Genomic DNA, 18,077 nt, shown 5'->3' with positions numbered 1-18,077 from the left:
ATAAAAAGAAGGTAACTCACTCTTCACGCAATGTAAAGCAGACTGCTGAGACACGTGAACACTAAGCGTTCCCAGCAAGACTGAATGCTTTACTCAGTTCCTGCTTATAAAGACATTACAGTCTAGAGAAACCTGAACACGGGATTTAAAGAGAAGGTCATAGGTGAAAATAGAGAGGTTCAGACAAAATTAAACTGTAAACTATTTTCATCGTGACTGTAACCATGTCGGCAGTTTTGTGAGACTGCTGGCTTGGCGTGATGCTGTGGTCCAGAGGGGAACTGCTAATCTAGATCTCTGTGTGTCTTAACAGGCTCACCATCAAATGCATGATCAGAGGAGACACGCCATAGGTGTGTGTGTGTATCATAGACACATGCATAATACCATTATAAATACGATATTCCTAGGGCTACTTAAGAACTGCTTAAAAAGTGGGGACAGAGGTATGACAATAAAAATCAGTCAAAGTGACAAAGGTTCTGTAATTCAAAAGAACTAGTGGTCAAGAGGCAGTTTTCTTCTCAGTTCTGAGCAGATCAACAAGCTTACAGTAATACTCATGTCATAAAAACTTTGAGCAAGCAAAGTTTGAAGCAATTAGCTGTGGAGTGGCATTGCCCAGTGAATGGACACAGGTCCGAAGCTGTAGACTCAAACATTCAATTGTCTAGGAATGACATTGTTTAGAAGCCGCTCCGATGGTCAAACAAACTACGCTGCAGTTTCTCACCTGTGCAAAGCTTTAGGGAAAGGCTGTTACTTTCCAGGTTCATTCTCTGTAGCTAAACCAGGCCAGTTTACATAGGCATGTACAGACGCAGTGCCCAGAAATGTTTTGGAATTGAGGGGAGGATGGATGGCTAAGTCTATAGATGGCAAAGCAGTAAAGGTCTGTGACAGAATGAGGTGTGAAAGACAGGTTTATCTTCCTATGAAGTTATGTGCTCCATTACAGATAAACTCCCAGAATATATTAAAAGTATATATTTAATTTTTTATTTTATGTGTATTAGTGTTTTGCCTGAATTCATAGCTATCTGAGGGTGCTGGGGCCCTTGGAACTGCAGTTACAGACTGTTGTGAATTGCCATGTGAGTACTGGGAGTTGAACCCAGGTCCTCTGGAAGAGCAGTCAATGCTCTTAATGACTGAGCTATCTCTCTGGCCACCCACCCCTCAAAGTATATATTTAAGAAGGTTATAACTTTTAGAACCATGTTGGGCATGGCTAAGAAAGTGTGTCAAGATCTCTTTCCTCTGTAAAATATATGACTATGGAAATCAAATTACAGGGCTGGGGAGATAACTCAGCCAGTAAATTGCTTGTGTGCAAGCATGCAGGCCTGAGCTCGCATCTCCAGAATCTATATAAAAAGCCTGGCATGGTGGCCTATGCCTGTAATTCTACTGATGGGGAGAAAGAGACAGAAGGATCTCTGGGGCTTTCTGGCTGTCAATCAGGCGGAATCGGTGTGCTCCAGGCTCAGAGAGAAACCCTGTGGAGAACCGTTAAGAAAGATACTGAATGTCGCCAGCCTCTGGCTTCCACATTTATGTGCACAGAAATGTGTAAATAAGCACACACCACAAATACACACAGAAAAAAAGAAAACAGGAAATTAAATTATAATGCAAAGCCAACACTGATAACAGTGATTAGATTTTAAACTCTTAACTCCATAGTTTCCTTTAAAATTGCACAAAGACATTGAAAATAACTATTAGAGAAAGTAAAACAATTCAATGCTCAAATATTAACATATAAGATAAATCCATTTTATGGATAACTTCATCTACCTCATGCACTGAAATTAACAACTTGGGCCTCAGAGCTTAATGGTAGCCTCATCTTACTTTTGCGTATACTCTCTGCTCGTTTTGCACATCTTGGCGTGCTTGGCTTTCAATCATCTCACTTTGCAGGGAAGCGACCATCTTTCCAATATTTTCTGTTGCTGCTGTAATCGACTCCAAAGAATATTTATCGAAAGTAACTAGTTTTAATTTTTCCAATTTTATTTCTTCACATACTTCATTCCATATTTCTCCAATCTGTCATGGCAAAGTTTAAAGTGAGAAATTTAAATTAACAAACGTAAGGGAAACAATTTTACATAATTCCTTAGGTAGTGGTTATCTTGTTAGTGTTTAGGCTTTTCCTAACTTACTTCTCAGACACCAGCTCCATCTGAGAATTCTGGTTTATAGTTACTTCCCCTCACAGCTGCAGAAACTGCTTGGCCTTCTGAGGCATTGATGCTATTGCTCCTTACAGTCATACTGAAGGCTAGTCCATGCTGAGTCTGGAGAGACAGACGAGGGCAATCTGGGAACCTGGAATGTGGGACTCCTACAAGAGGGATCCTGGTCTTCACCTACTAGCAAAGGGATATACTTGAATCTCAAGCTTTTACTCCACAGTTTCACCATGCTAAATCTCCATGTCATATTCTAAAAGTAAGGTACTAGAGTATATTGCAAACTAGAGAAAGAGTTATATCATCTAAAACAGGAATACAACTGGATTTTGTTTTCATTTGAAAAAAGACTTCTTTATTCTCAACATCTAAATACATAATATTAACAGAAATAAAATGTTCACTTCAGATTTGCCTGAGATTTCAGAGACATTTATTTACTCAATTAACTTGGCAGAGAACTAAGTAACCTAGTCACTTCTAAGTGTGATTTGATTAATGACATAAAGAAATTATAAAGAATAATAACCAATAATTTGCTTAACTTTGGCTCAGCTACTTTCCAAAGAGTAAAGACTCTGGTTTTAAAATCCCATTAGTCTTCAAAATGACTCTGTAATTTTCACCTTCTCTTCTAAGCTAAGGGCTGGACTTACGGAGAATTCCATCCATGCATATAATGTATCTATCGAGTCTACATCTATTCCACGCCTCAGTCAACTATTCCCCCAACAAACAGCCAAACAGCCAAACCATGGACTCCCCCTAGTGCTGTCAGTGTGAGTGTGGGCATGGGGCCATCTACCGGGGCACGAGGAGCTGCTCCAGAGACCTGTCCCAGCCAAGCAGCTGTCAGGAGTGTAGAGCTCCTCCGCTAGCGGTGAGATTTTCCTACCACCTCCCCGCTCCGCGCTGGGACTTTGGTTTTCTCTTGTACAAGTTTTGTGCATGCAGACACAGCCACTGGCCAGTATATATTATGACTACTCTGTTCTATGTCTGGGAGGATGCGGCTCTGTCGGCTGCATAAAAACATCTTCTCATGGAAGAAATCCAAAGAATGGTTTGGGGTTTTATATCACAATCATAGGAAAAATAGAAAAAACACTAGAGTGTGTAAACAATTGTTATGGACACATCTTTTATTTCTAAATTTATTTTTATATAATAGATTTTAAGTTACTAAAATGGTACTTACTTTAAAATCAAGGTATCTATGTATTATACAGAGGGTGACAAAATCTTCAGCAGATAGGCCAGGTAAGTTTTCAAAATCTATCAAAGTTTGTTCAGAGAGAATTATTTTAATAGGAGCAAATGATTTCGAGATTCATATTTCTACTATAAAAACAAATGCAAACAGATATTCCCACAACCAATGCTTTGGCAGGTTATCCTTACACGGTCATTAGCAAGAACTCATTCTTTCTAGACGGTCAGAGAGCATTTACTATTAGAAGCTAAGGAGCAAATGAGAACTTTTCCCTTACTAGAAACACTGTAAAAACTGAGATGATTCAGAATGCTAATGTTCAAGCCTCAACATCTGAATTAACTGCTCATGGTCCCGCTACACACTGGAATTGCTGGAAGGCAAAAAAGAACTGCTCTTTGACACATTCCAAAATTCTAACTTTAGAAAACATTATTCTCCCATATATTCCTCCTAGGCACAGATGACCAGGACCCTGAGGTCACGAGGCAGCATGCAGTTACTACACAGAGGAAGTTGTGGGTCTCATGTATGTCAGTGGACTCTGCAGCAAAAGCAAGCGCGGCCACGCTCTTCACACAGAAACTCTTGGGGGTCACAGGGGTTGCTTACCCAGTTTTCCCAACACAGCATAGATTTTTGCTCTGATGTTCTCAGCGACATCCATAACTGCAATGGATGGGCAGTTGGCGGGGAGGGGCATGATCTTCTGCTTTTCTTGAAAACTAGTAAATAGCGGCTTCTTTGTATCTAACCATTGGGCGCCATGAAACACGGAGAGAAGAGATAAAAACGATAGTGACTATTTGATATTTTCTCTCTATATAAGAGATCAAAATATAAATATATATTTAAAATTTAAAACAAAAATATAGTGCTTTGGTCTTTCTTTTTTCCAAGTTCTAGGAATCCACCCCAGGTCTGGCAAGCAAGCACTCTATAGCCGAGCTCCCTGCTACGCCGCCATACCACGGATACCATGAAAGCATAATCAGAGTATTTTCCATTCTGCCACAAAACTTATGGCTTTCACTTTTCTTATTTATGTAATATAAAAAAATTACACCTACTCTGGGCATAATGGCATATGCTTTTAATCCCAGAAGCAGGGAGGCAGAAGCAGGTGAATCTCTGTGAGTTTGAGGCCAGCCTGGTCTACATAGTCTCAGGACAACAGGGGCTACATAAGGTGATCCTGTCTCAAAAGGGAAAAAAACTCCACAGCTATAGTTTTAATTTTTAAAAAGATTTATTTATGTGTGTGGGCCTGGGTGTGAATGTCTCATGTATGGGAGTGCCAACAGAGGCCAGAAGAGGGAGCTGACTTTCAGAAACTGGAGGTACAGGCAGTCGTGAGTCGTGTGACCTGGCTGCTGGGATTCAAACTCAGGTCCTCTGGATGAGAGCAAGTGCTCTTAACTGCTGAGCCCTCTCTCCAGCCTATAGCCATATCTTCTCTAAAGATAAAATTTTAATGTAAAAAAACTTGTCAATTTAAAATTATAGATGAGATGATGTCATCAATAGTGGTACAATAATTTTGATTGGTGTCTATAAATTATGCCATAAAGAGAAAAGCTGACTGATGGTGTTTTACTTCAAAACATAGATAGCAAAAGGGAGACAGAGATCATCTGAAGTAGCTGCATTTTTAATAACAGATGTTAATAAGAGTTTAGCTAAAAAGACAATTTGAGTGTGAAAGGCTCAGAAGACATAGCATGGTATTACAGACTCTACAAGTAGATTTTACTCTGATTCCATCAACCTCAATAGAATACAGCAGTAAAAACTGATGAATATTTGACATATTTTTACTACATATCAATTTCTTTTGTGTAAGAAAAAATATAGAAATATCAGTATACAAAAGACTGTAAATACTGTTGTCAAACTATTTATACATCAAATTTTATTGGTAAGTGTAATATCATTAAACCAAGTCTTATAAAAACAAGAAATCCAAATACTTATTTAGGGAGCATCATTAATTTCTGAGTTAAAGAATATAGTCAAGCTGGGTGCTAGTGGTGCACACCTTTAATCCCAGCCCTCTGAGGCAGAGGCAGGCAGATCTTTGTCAGTTCGAGGCCAGCCTGGCCTACAAGAGCTAGTTTCAGGATAGGCTTCAAAGCTACAGAGAAACCCTGCCTCAAAACACACACACACACACACACACACACACACACACACACACACACACGTTACTATTATTTGAATACGTATTTAAATACGTATTCAAAGAATAGTCAAATATCATGTTTTAAAATATTCTATAAAAACGAACCAACTACTAGCTTACTTAATTTTCTTCTAATTATTCACAATTTGTCATTTTCTTAATGAGAGAGAGAGTAAGTTAGAGACAACCTACATTGCTGCTCTTCAGGCACTATCCTCTTTGCTGTTTGTTTGTCTGTCTCTGAGACAGGGTCTGTTTGGCCTAGGATATGAGTTTCTGTGGATCTGACAGTGCCAAGATCAGGCCTGGGTTGTTTTGTGGTTCTGAGGTAGAACTTGGGTCCTTCAAGCCCTTCACTGACAGAACTAACCCCTCAGATCCCAATTACTTACAATTTATGAGAGAAAGTCTTCAGTATCTTGCTGGAAGAACCCTGTAAAATGGTGTAAGTATCCTCATACTCCTATATTCTTTAAAACTCTAGGGATACACCTCTAAATGTTTCTACCAAAAATTATGAACACACTTACCAACAATCTTGCCATTTTTATCCCGTTTGACTCCCAGTTCCTTTTCCTCCTTCCTCCACAGTTTAATTAGGAGACTAGCAGCAGTGAGGTCTTTCTTCCCTCGCCAAGCATTGACGTGAGCAGACGTTTTGGGATTGTCACAAAACTCAACCATTATTCCAAGGATCAGATTACAGAATTTTTTTTGGTTCAACTTTGCAAGGAAATAGAAAATGACAAAAAAAAGCCAATAAATACTAAGAATGACTGTCTTACTGAAAGGGATACTTGGATTATCAGCCAGTTCCTTCTGAGCTGTTGGGCGGTGACAGTGTCATTCATGACCATTCTCAAATATTAAATTTAAAATAATAAACAGATTTAAATAATTCTTAAGTAGTCATAAACACACTTTATAGTAAAAATTTGGTGGAAATGGAGTTTTCAAAAATGAAAGGCTAATATATATACATATGTGTATGTATATACATATATATACACACATATAAATGTATATACATATATATACATACATGATCATCAGTAACAGATCACTTGTGAGTATAGGATCATTCCCATTTACATTGCTTTACTGAGGGTTGAAAAGATTAATATACACTTTGTTATCAAGAGATTAACTGATATAACTGTGACAGTCAAATATGAAAAACCTTAAATTGATGTGTAAATTTGTGTTCTATCAGTAACTATATAAGAGTTTTTAAGAATTCAAGAAAATTTCTCCTACGATCAAGCACACATATTTTATGTAGAAAATCCCATCTAACCCTAACTTTGAAGGTTCAGATTTGTACATTTAACTTGGACCTGTAGCTAGTAAACCAGAAAAGTGCCAGCTGGGACTAAGACGTCTTAAAGGAGGGAGGCTTATAGATCACAAGTGAGATGAAAGGGACAGGGCATAATGGAAATAGGAAAGAGACAGAAAAGATGGGGAAGAGAAAGAAGTGATGAAGAGTAGAGAGGGAAGGTCTATAAAAAAGCTATAGGGAACCCTACTACTTTGTAAGCCAATAAAACATGTTAAGAGGCTGGCTAGATGGCTCACTTACTGTGGAATAATGCTCATGTACACTGTAAAGATTTGTCACTTGTATTTCTTTAATAAAACACTGATTGGCCAGTAGCCAGGCAGTAAGTATAGGTGGGGCAACCAGACTAAGATTTCTGGAAACAGGAAAGGCAGAGACACAGTCATCAGCCAGACACAGAGGACATAAGTTAAGAATGCCTCACTGAGAAAAGGTACCAAGCCACATGGTTAAACATAGATAAGAATTATGGGTTAAGTTGTAAGAGGTAGCTAGTAATAAGTCTGAGTAGTAAGCCACAGTTTATAATGAATATAAGCCTCTGTGTGTTTCTTTGGGACTGAACGACTGAGGGACCAGAAGGGACAGAAACTTCTGTATACAAATGGTACCCAAATGTTTAGCAAAAATTTTCATATAAAGTCTGGGAAAGCTTAAAAAAAAGAGGAGTGGGGGCTGGAGAGATGACTTAGTGGTTAAGAGAACTGACTGCTCTTCCAGAGGTCCTGAGTTCAATTCCCAGCAACCACATGGTGGCTCACAACCATCTGTAATGAGATCTGGCACCCTCTTCTGATGTGTGGGCATACATGGAGGCAGAATGATGTATACTTAATAAATAAATCTTAAAAAAAGGGGGAGTGTAGACAGACAAGAACAGAGTCAAGCACAGCTTATAGGTAACCATCTTTAATAGGCCCTGTTTCTTGGCAGCAAGTGGAGGCACGATCCTTTAAGAAAGGCTTCCTGACAGTATTAGCAGCAAAAACCACATGGCAGTTCTTTTAAGAGGCCCTGCCACCAAACACTTAAATGGTGTTTATGAGCAGCTGGCATCAGGCTTCTTGGTGGTGGCATGGACCTAGAAACTCCACAGAGTTGTGGCAATGAATGTGGCTCCTGCCAGTACCTCCATCATGAAGCTACACTTACAAAAAGCTAAGGAATAGGGTGCAGTCAGCTGCTAAAGCTGCAGCTTTAATCCTAGCCATATTGCTTAGCATATTAAAGACTCATGTGGTCAGAAAAAGAGATATACAGTAAATAAAAATTCAGATGAGATAAACCTTTAAATGGTTACAGGGTATTTAAATATATATGTAGGCCTGGGAGAGAAAAGAAAAAGAATAGAGAAAAAAATAAGAAAATAAGAAAAAAATAGTAGTTGGGTGTGGTAGCAAATGCCTTTAATCCCAGCACTTGGGAGGCAGAGGCAGGCAGATCTCTGTGAGGATGAGACTAGCCTAATCTACAGAGTTTAGTTCCAGGACAGGCAAAGATATACAAAGAAACCCTGTCTCAAAAATCTAAAAATTAAAAATTATAAAATAGAGTAAAAAAAGTCACATAAAGATGGAAAAAACACAGAGAATCTGGATACTATATGTTATTGCTTGTCTTTGAATTGTTTGACGGCTGAGGAAGAGGTAATAGCTGCTAAAAGACATTTGATTACAAATGCTGCTGGATTAATCCAACCTATATATTTTGAAAATGTCTTGACTTCAAAAATTTAAGTTAAAAGTTAGGATACTGGGCTGGAGAGTTGGCTCAGTGGTTAAGAGCGCTGCCTGCTCTTCCAAAGGTCCTGAGTTCAAGTCCCAGCAACCACATGGAGGCTCACAACCATCTGTAATGGGGTCTGGTGCCCTCTTCTGGCCTGCAGGCACACACACAGACAGAATATTGTATACATAATAAATAAATATTAAAAAAAAAGTTAGGATACTTTGGAGAAGAGGTTTTGTTTTTGTTTCCACAGGAAACGAGAGGCCATGGATTCATTCTGGGTCAAGAAAAATAAGGTTTGATGAAGGAAAACCCCCTGAGAAATCCCCAATAGGAGCAGATGGCCCAGATGATCTAGCATCTGTATTAGAGTTTCCTCTGAGTTCGACACCCAGAACAGCTTCAAGACTGCTGGATGAGATAATCCAGTCTCAAAGAAAACTCCAGTCAGGACTTGACCATAGTTCTAAATTTTCTTTCGGTCCCCATAAGATTATCAGTGTTCCCAATCAGCAGGAAAACTACGCCCAAATTCCCCCAAAAAATGGATTATGGATGATTGTCTTTGTTTAGAGTGTTGGTTACAAATTGTTAATGGATAATGGTAAGGAAAAAAGGTAAACAAAGGTGATTAGATTCAAGGTTCTTGTTTTGAAAAGAAAATAGAAAATGATACGGGATAATGCTCTTATACACCATAAAGACTGCCGATTGACCAGTGGCCAGGCAGGAAGTATAGGTGGGGCAACCAGACTAGGAGAATTCTGGGAAGAGGAAAGCTAGAGATGCATACATTAGCCAGATGCAGAGGAAGAAAGATGAGAATGCATTACTGAGAAAAGGTACCAAGCCACATTGCTAAACAAAGATAAGAATTATGGGTTAATTTAAGTTGTAAGAGATAGTTAATAATAAGCCTGAGCAATAGGTCAAACAGTTTTTAATTACTATAAGCCTCTGTGTGTTTATATGGACTGAATGACTGCAGGATTGGGCAGGAAAGAAACTTCCATCTACACTCAGTGGTTAAGAACAATTGTTCTTGCAGATAGTCCAGATTTGATTACCATCGTCTACATGGTAACTCACAGACATCCACAGCTCCATCTACATGGTAACTCACAGACATCCACAGCTCCATCTACATGGTAACTCACAGACATCCACAGCTCCAGCTTCAGGGATCTAGTGCCCTCTTCAGAGCTCTGTAGGCAATAGGCATACACATGGTGCTCATACATACATGCAGGCAAAACACTCATATACATAAGATAAATAAGATAAATCTACAAAAAAAAAAACCTTAAAGCCACGTTTTTAAAGCCAAGGATGGAGATATCTGAATGGCTGGATGATGCTTCTCCTAGAAACTTCTGTTTACTAAACAGAGGACCCAGTGCCAGGTGAAGTACTTAATGAGTCATTGGCCAGTAAGGCCCCAGAGGTCCTCAAAACAATACATATTCCTGAAAGTCTTTCTGGTTGCTCTCCAGCACCAAATCCTATTGCTTAAGATCCTATACAGTTTTGGTTGCAAGATCTGCAGAGACCAAGCTAGAACTGAGCTGGAAGTCTCTGTCCTGCTGGGTAGCTTTTATAGTTCCAGAAGCCACCATGCAGGCTCCTGGGGAGACAAGGCATCAGTGGTCTAACCCAGTTATGAACCCTATAAACTACAGTGCTAACCTTCCAGGCAAGATGTGTCTGCCAGTGCAAAACTGGGATCATTTTTATGGAGTAACCAACAATGCTCAAACTGAATTTGAGGCATTCTCCACAAAAGGTACAATATGTATGGTACAATAAAACTGGATAGCAATCATGGCTAAAAAGATCATATGCCCGAGGGGTAACTTATCACTGTAGTTTATATATGTGTATATATGTATATGTGTATATACATGTATATAGCTAATATATATCCTAAGCATTGATGTTTACATTCATAGGCAAACCCTTTCATTCTTAAATCAAGAATCTTTTCTTTGTAGTCAGCAGTGGTGAATACAGGTATTCGTAGCTGTTCAAAGTGCTAAGAACAAGTGATAGTTGTATGCTCACCTTTAAACTGGATATTTATATCATTTCCTCTAAGGCATAGGGAACATCAAGGAAAAGGAAAGAGACATTAGAGGAAGTGGGACACAGGAAGAAGAGCTGCAAAATACTATCTTCAGAACATGACAGGCATTGCAAACATGACCTTAGAGTAGCTATGTTTGCCTGCACTGGACCTGCACCAAACAGCCTGTCAACAACCGGTCAGAGATCAGAGATGTACCCACAGGTGATGTGGGAGTGTCATATATCAATCTGTTGATTTCATTGGTTAAGCAATAAAGAAACTGCTTGGCCCTCATAGGTTAAAACATAGGTGGGAGGAGTAAACAGACCAGAATGCTGGGAGAAAGAAGCTGAATCAGGAGTCGCCATGATTCTCCCACTCCAGGCAGACGCAGGTTAAGATCATTCCTGGTAAGCCAGCTCGTGGGCTAAACAGATTATTAGAAATGGGCTAGTCCAGGTGCGAGTGTTAGCAGAGAAAAGGCTAGATATAATGGGCCAAGCGGTGTTTAAAAGAATACAGTTTCCGTGGAATTATCTTGGGGCATAAGCTAGAGCTAGCCATGTGGGAGCCCAGGTGCTGGGGATGCAGCCCCACCACTCTTACTACAACACACGGGACCCTATCCTTAACTGCTGAACTACTGATTACTGATGGATTCTGGGAAGGACAGCCATTGTCTTCAGTTGTGCACCCAATCTTGATTCTACCACACTTCAATGAATTCAGTTCCAAACCTGTGGCCATATAGATAGTCCTGATTAAAACCAAGGGGTCACAAAACCAACTAAGACACAAATATGGGAAAGAGATTTGTAAGGAGGAGGGAAGGACGACAGGACAGAAAGGAGGCAAGAGAGGGTGAGGGATGAGAGAAAGTACATGCAAGGAATTGTCAAAGGACAAACCTAATAAAAAAATCCCATCTACAACAGGTTCCACACAGTAAATTTTCTATGTGAAATATTCTTTGTTGACGACTCCTCTGCCATAGAAAACGTTTCTTTTGCCTGAATTGTAAATGCGGTCAGCTTCTGTAATGGCTATTCTTGTCAACCTGACTACATCTGGAATTAACTAAAACCAAATGACTGGACACACCCAGGAGGAATTCTTTTGGAATTAAATATTTGAGGTGGGAAGATCCAAGTCTAGTCTGGTTCTTTGAGGTGGGAAAACAAACTTTTTAATCCAGATCTTCTGAAGTGGTAAGACGCCTCTTTAATCTGAGCCACTTCTTCTGCTGGGGGCCCATCTAAGGACACGGAAGAAGGAAGCTTGTTCACTCGCCTGCTTACTCTTGCTAGAAAGTTCATTCCTTCACAGGCGTTCCAGCCTCCTTCCTCGGGATTCTGGTGTGCACTGAAGACCAGCCGAGACATCCGGCCTTGGGAACTGAACAACTACTGACTCTTGGACTTTCCATCAGTAAACTGGCAGCCATTGTTGGATTAGTTGGACCACAGCCTGTAATTCAGTCTGCTAAATCTTTCTATGTAGAAGATGCAGTCTATAAGTTCTCTTCCTCTAAAGAAGCCTGACTAACACAGATTTTCTTTATGATAGTATCACCTGCAATGGGTTTTAAGAAACTGTGATACACAGTAAGTGTTCCATACTATCTAACCCTTCTCAGCAGTATTATTGCACATTGAATAAATATTTTAGCAGAATTGTATTAAAACAGAACCTTAAATGAAATGAAAATTTTGTGGGGTTTTTTGCTTTTTTGGTTTTGATTCCTGTACTTCACTTTCAGGAGAAAGACACAAATGTCAGTGATTGAAGTTGGTCACAGCATTTGAACAGTTACGGACTAAATCCACACTAAGCACAATTTAGTAACACGATCATTGCAATCATGTATGCAGGCACAATCTAGGTCAATGTGTTTATATTCACATAAGCGTAGCATATTCCTGTGCGCACGCACTGAGCGCTTTTACACACCCACACTATGACACTCATTCAGCTCTCTTATACCAGGATGAGACAGCTACTGTTACTCTGCTTTTATAGATGAAGACATTATGAACGGAGTAATTTACAAATTCTCTTTCAAGGACATGATGGGACACAGACAATTTTTGGTATGCTTGTCAGATCAAAGTAGGTTTATTATTCTGTTAATAAGAAGTATGGTTCTTTACTGACTCGTCTGTGACTCTCCATGAGGCTTTGAGACTTGCACTGAAACTAAGTCATGACTTTCTTCCCTATAAAACTGACTACTCACCTAGTTTAAATAACCGGAACTGAGGGCTGTGTTCTCCACAGCTGCCAGCTGGTGACTCCTAGCTCATTCCGTTCACACCATAGGCCCTCATATTACCTCTGAGCTGCAGACAGTTCCATAAAAGGGTCATCTTTTTCCAGTGCTACCATAACTTTAATACTGGGGGAAAGCTAGGAGTTTTTGATTGGTTGATGGAAGTTTGATACAGGACACAGGGAAGCTTGTCATAAACTGTTCTCGGCAGGTTAATAGAGTAGTAGGAAAAACTTTGCAAACACTGACCTCCACAAACTGGAGGAAAGTTCAGATCCTCACTATGTAGTGTTTCTAGCATAATCTCCAGGAAAATTTTATTTAAAAGAATGTATCTGGCTGGGCATGTTGGCACATGCCTTTAATCCCAGCACTCAGGATGTGTAGACAGGAGGATCTCTGTGAGTTCAAGGCCAGCCTGATTTACAGAGTGAGTTCCTAGACAGCTTGGACTACATAAAGAGACCCTATATCAAAAGAAAAAAGCCCAAACAAATAGAAACCTTCAATTGCTGCATATGACTTGGGGGACATTTATTCACAAAACTCTGTTCTCTGGGACTTCGTCTGCAAAAAGTTAGCACGGACATATTTATCTTTTGTGTTAAAGTCCTGTGGAAACTACTTACTGCCAATATATCCAAAAGGAGAAAAATTCCTTCCTTTTCAAGAAAATAATCTTCAGAAGTATAGCATCCCAAAATGCAGCACCTTCAATGAAAAGAAGCCAGTCATTCCACAAACGTCACTGGAGTTAACCTGTAGACCCGTCTTCTGTCACAGCACCGCTAGGCAAGGCTTTACTTTACTCCTTTAAATCAAGTAGCCAGTTTGCTTTTACTTTATTTAGAAGTGTAGTTTAATTGTGGCATTTTTTTCCATGAACTTTTTGTGTGCATGTGTGCATGGAGGCTGGACGTTGGTGTCGGGTGCAGTTACAGGCAGTTAGGAGCCACCTGATCTAGAAGCTGGGAAACAACTCGGGTCCTCTGGAAGAGAACACGCACTTTTAACTGCCGACTGTCTCTCCAGCCCTAAGTTCAACTACTTTAAAAAACTAATACCAGCCGGGCAGTGGTGGTGCACACCTTTAATCCCAGCACTTGGGAATCAGAGACAGGCGGATCTCTGCGAGTTCTAGGTCAGTCTGGTCTGGAGGAGCTATTTCCAGGAGAGCTGGGGCTGTTACACAGAGAAACCCTGTCTCAACACCTCTCCTACCCCCGCCAAGATAAACTGATACCAATGAATTCCCTACAATTTCTTTGTTTCATGGGCGAGTTGCCTTTCCTTTCATGACACTGATGATTCTTAAAGACCACTAGTTGCGAGAATGATGATTTTTCAGGTTCACCTGTCTATCAGCTCTTTCATGGTCTAGTGCAGCTAAAATGCCTGACCATTCTTGATCACATTCGCCTTGCAGGTGACCTTTGCTAAAGTGTCTACTATTCAAGTCCGTGTAGACGTCATGGAGTGAAGGCCTGGGTCACTCCAAGGCTGCTTTTACTCTTCTCCTCAGGAGATCTGAGCTATCACTAATAATAGGGATGAGGGTCGTCATTAGTAACAGACTTTTATCTGTTTCTTCCAAGCACTAAAGACAGCTTGGTTAAATACGGCTTGGTTAAATACGGCTTCCTTCTGAAAACAAGAGCCCAAACTGGCTTGGGCAAGTATGTGGAGATTATACTGATTACATTATCTGAGGTGAGAAGACCATCCTCTGTGTGGGGCACCATTCTGGGCAATTTAAGAGTGGAAGAAACAGGCTGAGCACAAGCATGCACGCATGTCTTCTCTCTCTGCTCTTAACTGTGGATGGAAAGAGATTGGCTGTTCCAAGTTCCTGACACCTTGACCTCTCCTGCAGTGATGGGCTGGGACCTGAAATCAGGGACCAAACACACCCTTTCTCCCTTGGCTTCTGGTCAGGGTGTTTTGTCATAGCGTTTAGAGAAGAAGCAAAGTCAGATGTTTTCTCAGCTTACAACTTTTCAACCTTTATAACTGAGACAATTCCTATAATAAATATTACTTTCTATGTAACATTCATTTTATTACTCTGGAGAACTCTGACAACATTAGTGCATCTAAGTTATCAACAAAAGCTAAGAAGAACAAAGAACAAGGAAAAGCAATTATTGCACCAAATGTCCAGGTATATTTGAAAGGTGTAATTATTAAAACAACACACTCACAAAACGGTTAGAAGAATGTCAGTGGAACAGAGCAGAGGGCCTAAAGGAGCCAAAGCAGAAGTAGCACCTGCATACGGCAAGCAGATCCTTCCCTAGGTCACACCAAAGTGGAATGAGATTAAATCACAACAAGCTATTGAGTTTAGAAACAAGTGGCTTTTCTGCTTGAGTGAAGGGGCTTTGTTACTCCTCAAGCTCATGTTTAGGTCATCTGCACAGAGAAGACACCAACTCATCCCTCCAGTGTGATTCTGAGGGGAGAAAGTTCACAACTGTAAATTTAATTTTTGTATGTGAGGTCTTCAGCTGGTCACAGTCATACTCACCAAATGCTGTCTAAAGTACTGAAGAGAAGGACATTGTAGCCTAAGCCATTCTGTAACTTCTTGGGGTCTGTTTTCATTACATGAAGAATTATGTCAACTCCTTCAGTTCCAAACATTTCCTGTTGAAGAGAGTTGTTTATATCATTTCTTAGAATAAATATATAATTGTTCTTTTCTCTACCTCACCCTATCTCTTAAGTGTTTTGTTTGTTTTGTTTTTCCTACCAGAAAAATCATGCTAGCAATGGGGCGATGGATTGTTTTTTTCCAAGCTAGGCTTACTAGTTTCTAAACTAGGAATTTTAATACAATTAAACACTGCACTCATTTGGAGCTTGAGGGGTGACTCAGCAGTTGAGAGCACTATGGGTTTGAGTCCCAGAACATGGAGCTGACAATTATCCATAACTCCAGTTCCAGGGAATCGGAAGCTTTTCTCTGCCATCTGAGGGTACCAACACATACAGGGAGGCAGAACAGCCATACACATAAAATAAACAAACAAATCTAAAAAGTAGGTTCCTAGTTCTTCATTATTAATGCCAACCACTTTATGAGGGTATCAAACAATGTGCTAACTTAATGTCTTAACAACTTTTTTCTCTCTGTCTGAATAATGTAAATCATATAAAACTTGCCTATGACTTTCTCCACACTAGGCTGAATGCAATCTGGAGTCATGCCAAATGAACAGCAGCCATCAGTGTGTATCATGAAGTGTTATAATGTTCTCAGAAAAGGAATAAGTGGATGAACGGCCATGGAGCCGTCAGTGATTGACATGAGATCACCTTACTGTTTATCTCTCGCTGCCACACTGTCCTTGCTAGTTCCCATTTAGATCAAGATTACATTTCTAGACAAGCAGGCATGGGACAGAAAAGAACAGTACATTATAGGTCAAGACTTGGAACTAAACCCTTTCTTTTCTTCCTATTACCTCTCCTTAAACATCTATCCAGGGTGCTGGAGAGACAGCTCAACAATTAGGAGCACGAGTTCTCTTTCAGAGGACCCAGATTACATGACAGCTTACCAACACCCACAACTGTTGTGGAAGAATGCTCTTGTACACTGGAAACATTTGTCATTCGTATTGTTTTAATGAAATGCTGGCCAGTAGCCAGGCAGGAAGTATAGTGGGGCAACCAGACTAAGAGAATTCTGGGAAGAGGAAAGGCAGACGCAGTCAACACCCAGATACAGAGGAAGCAAGATGATATTGCCTCACTGAGAAAAGGTACCACGCCACATGGCTAAGCACAGATAAAAATTATAGACTAATTTATGTTTAAGAGTTAGCTAATATAATCCCAGCACTCGGGAGGCAGAGGCAGGCGGATCTCTGTGAGTTTGAGGCCAGCCTGGTCTACAAGAGCTAGTTCCAGGACAGGAACCAAAAGCTACAGAGAAACCCTGTCTCGAAAATTAAAAAAAAAAAAAAGAGTCAGCTAATAATAAGCCTGAGCTAATAGCCTAAACAGGTATGGGACCTGGTGGGACAGAAACTTCTATTTACACATAACTCCAGTTCCAGGGGATCCAGCGCCCTCTCCTGGCATTGAGTACCAGGCATGCATATGGTGCACAGGTATACCAGTGAACAAAACACTCATATACATAAAGTATATAAATATAAAAAATTTAAAAATCTATCCAAATTTTTCTAATTTTTGTTTTTCCAATTCTATCTCCTCCTGTCTAAATTATCAATTTATGACACTCAATAGTTCTACAGAGCTAATAAATATCAAAGGGAATTGAATTCTTGTTCGGAAATTCTAGTTTTAGATATAAAGACATTTCAAACTTCAAGTGATATTTCTGACACTACAGCCTAGGATGGAAAGCTATTTGGCTACTTTAGGTCTTGTAATTCTACTCCTAGGTTTTTATTACTCAGCAGAAATGGAAGCATTACATTCCCCAAAAGACTAGGTCAAGAATGTTCAGTGAAGCTTTAGCTTTAACCCATCCAAACAGAAACAGTCTAAGTGCCTTTGAATACGGTAAATAATGTACAGATGCTGACAGTTCATAGACTACTACTGAGCGATAAAAAGGAGTGTTACATGCAACAATATGAATATATTTCAGAAACACCTATTTCTGTCCGGATAACTGAAACACACCCAGAAGAGCAAACACTGTCTGACTTTACTCACATAAAGGATCGGCAAAACTAATCTGCAGGTAAGTAGACATGTGGCTGCAAAGCACATGAGTGAATGTGAGACCTGGATGAGTTTGTATGGAGAGATGCACACTACATGTTCCAATCTGAGTATTGGTAAATATGTTATATACGTTCACCAAACCTATTGAAATATATATTCAAGCTCTGTGCATTTTACTGTATGCAATTATCCTTTAATTATAGCAAGTATTAAAATTTAGTTAGGTTTTTAAATTTTATTTATTTACTCATTATGTATGTATGTGGGCAGTCGTGTGTCATGACAATTCTCTCCTCTGTCATGTGGATTCCAGAACCGAGACTCAGTTGTCAGGCTTAGCAGCAATATGTTTAGGTGCAGTAGTGTGTTTACC

General features: G+C 39.8%; 1 protein-coding gene across 1 annotated transcript in view; it reads right to left on the bottom strand.

The window, feature by feature from the left end:
- The window catches only part of LOC121434805 (cilia- and flagella-associated protein 69-like), an 88,244-nt gene that overhangs the window by 8,821 nt on the left and 61,346 nt on the right, over positions 1-18,077 (bottom strand). Inside the window, exons 15-20 of the mRNA XM_041633776.1 lie at positions 15,528-15,646; positions 13,630-13,711; positions 6,127-6,319; positions 4,027-4,164; positions 3,400-3,476; positions 1,858-2,055 (exon numbers count right to left, since the gene is read on the bottom strand). Of these exons, the coding sequence (XP_041489710.1) occupies positions 1,858-2,055; positions 3,400-3,476; positions 4,027-4,164; positions 6,127-6,319; positions 13,630-13,711; positions 15,528-15,646 (807 nt within the window). The remainder of the gene's footprint in view (positions 1-1,857; positions 2,056-3,399; positions 3,477-4,026; positions 4,165-6,126; positions 6,320-13,629; positions 13,712-15,527; positions 15,647-18,077) is intronic.

Source organism: Microtus oregoni, unplaced genomic scaffold (assembly GCF_018167655.1).
Source record: "Microtus oregoni isolate MIOR12 unplaced genomic scaffold, Mior012 000044F_ref0000062, whole genome shotgun sequence".
Taxonomy (NCBI): Eukaryota; Metazoa; Chordata; class Mammalia; order Rodentia; family Cricetidae; genus Microtus; species Microtus oregoni.
Note: the sequence above shows the minus strand (reverse complement) of the source record. Positions and strands in the feature narration are given on the sequence as shown.